This window comes from Symphodus melops (genome assembly GCF_947650265.1).
Source record: "Symphodus melops genome assembly, chromosome: 7".
NCBI lineage: Eukaryota > Metazoa > Chordata > Actinopteri > Labriformes > Labridae > Symphodus > Symphodus melops.
The window spans coordinates 29,037,064-29,039,058 of NC_136697.1; the positions used below are offsets into that span (position 1 = coordinate 29,037,064).

Here is a 1,995-nt window from a genome sequence, read left to right on the forward strand (position 1 = left end):
CTGAGTGACTTGGACCTGGCTTTGGAATCATACTGTGACTCATGAGTCAAAGAGGACTATTCTGACTTCCACAAGTCCCCATGACTGGAACTACCAGGGTACTAGACTTCCCTCTGACAGGGGACTGTAGTGTATAAATGATTAGTAAGGATTTAAAGGTCACAGGAAGTCGTCTTGATAACGTGGACTGTACCTGGGGGACTGGGACAAGACCAGCTCTGACATGGATCTCATAACTCCAACAAGACCTCTGTGACCTCAACATGACCTGTTGGGTTAGACTTGACCTGGGAGACTCAGCCGTGACCTGAACAACCTGGTATGCCTGAGTGCAGGATCCCCCTGGGATGTGACCACAGGGACTGGAACGTCTCCTCAGACTCGGAGGTCAAACCGGAGCTTTAATATTTGATTATAAATAATTTGAACCAATAAAGATCTAGCGGACTGGACGTGTCTGAGAGCAGGACTCGTATGGTCGGTCTAATCCGGCTGGAACGCCGTGTTGATGGATCCCGTGTTTGGATGGGCTTGAGGAAGGTTGGGGCAGCTCTTTCTCCTGACTTGGTGAGGACTCGGTGGAGGAGACTTGGGGAACCGTGAGACGGACCCGCAGACCCCCAGAGACCCGTCAAGTGCCATCGAATGCCGGATGTTGTTTTTCCTGAGCAGCTTTGGAGTGCTGTGACCACTGAGGGGACAAAACATCATGTAATACTTCTAATAGAACAATAACAACATGGAGGATGGCGCCTCGCTCGTGTCCACCGAGCGCCACGGTCGCCCTGTTTTCAGCGCTACGTAACCACGGCAAAGGGTCGTGGTCATCTGGTGAGAAGTGCGTACGTCTACGAGAGAATGGGCGAGTCAGAGGTCGGATTCAATCCGGGCTTCTTGTAGAACTACAGCCTCCTTCAACATGGCGTGCACTAACCGCTATGCTACGGCGCCATCCAGACATTTTCTGCTGCTTTTCCAAGGCCAGGTCGTGGCCCGTCCCCGAGTTGAGTCTTTAAAGGACCTGAATGTGCAACATTTTACACATCAAGCAGAAATCCCCTCAGAGTCGTGTTGACGTGGACGGCCGGTTGGCTCCGCCCCTTTGCGTTTAAAAGTAGTTTAATTGAAACAGAGAATAGAAAAGTACCATCTTGTACTCTCAGTTTATTATCAACACGTCACGTAAGCGTTTTAGCTCATGGTGCAGCGTGAAGCTACGAGCTAGCTAAAGAGCGCTGACGTTAGCCTGCTAGCTAAACAGCTTGAGTCGCACGTTCGGCCTTTAAGAGTTTTAGTTTTAAATATTTATGTTTTTATCTGTTTGTTGTGTTTTAAAAACATTTTTGTCACTAAATAAAATAAATAATTCAGAGTTCCCTCTGGCCACATGGTGTCGGTGCAGTTACCTCGTACAACCACAGGGGGCGGCTGGTGTCGGTACTGACCCTCTCCTCAGAAGTGTGGGCGTGGCTCTGGATGAAGCTCCGCCCTGCAGCATACAGGTCACATTACATCACAGCCAATCAGTCGCTGAGTTCACTCATCATGGCCACAGCGAACACTGGTTCAAACGGGCAGTTTAACCCTTACCTGCACCGGCGCCACGCGCTCTGCAGGGAAATATCCCTCTTGTCCATTTGTGAGCCGTCCAAACCACCAGGTGGCGTCCTCCTTGAACAGAACCTGGATCAGGTCTCCCTGGTTCAGGTCCAGCTCCTTTGGCCAGCGGAGCGATACTGCTGCACAGCAACCACCACCTGCCAATCACAGCCCACACCAACAGCTGGTTCTGACCGAGCGTTCTGATTGGACCAGAGCAAAGTGAAGTAACAACAAACAAAACAACTGACAGCTAACGATCCAGCTTTGTGTGTGTGTGTGTGTGTGTGTGTGAATCATATATCAGTGTGCCAGCTTTAATCTGCTTTAAATAGCAGCTGCTCAGCGGGCTGTAAATACTCGAGGTCACACACTGATGTAACACGCATTAACACA

The 1,995-nt window shown here is 50.1% G+C and overlaps 1 protein-coding gene across 4 annotated transcripts in view; it reads right to left on the reverse strand.

Annotated features, from left to right (window-relative positions):
- The window catches only part of LOC306826538 (uncharacterized protein), a 5,617-nt gene that overhangs the window by 1,359 nt on the left and 2,263 nt on the right, over positions 1 to 1,995 (reverse strand). For all 4 annotated transcript variants that reach the window (XR_013779448.1, XR_013779449.1, XM_079347909.1 and 1 more), the window contains 3 exons: positions 1,591 to 1,757; positions 1,407 to 1,489; positions 1 to 691 (listed from right to left, as the gene is read on the reverse strand). The exon at positions 1 to 691 is cut by the window's left edge. Coding sequence is in view for 2 of the 4 variants with exons in the window: in XM_079347909.1 (XP_079204035.1) it covers positions 484 to 691; positions 1,407 to 1,489; positions 1,591 to 1,757 (458 nt within the window). In the remaining 2 variants the exon portion in view is untranslated. The remainder of the gene's footprint in view (positions 692 to 1,406; positions 1,490 to 1,590; positions 1,758 to 1,995) is intronic.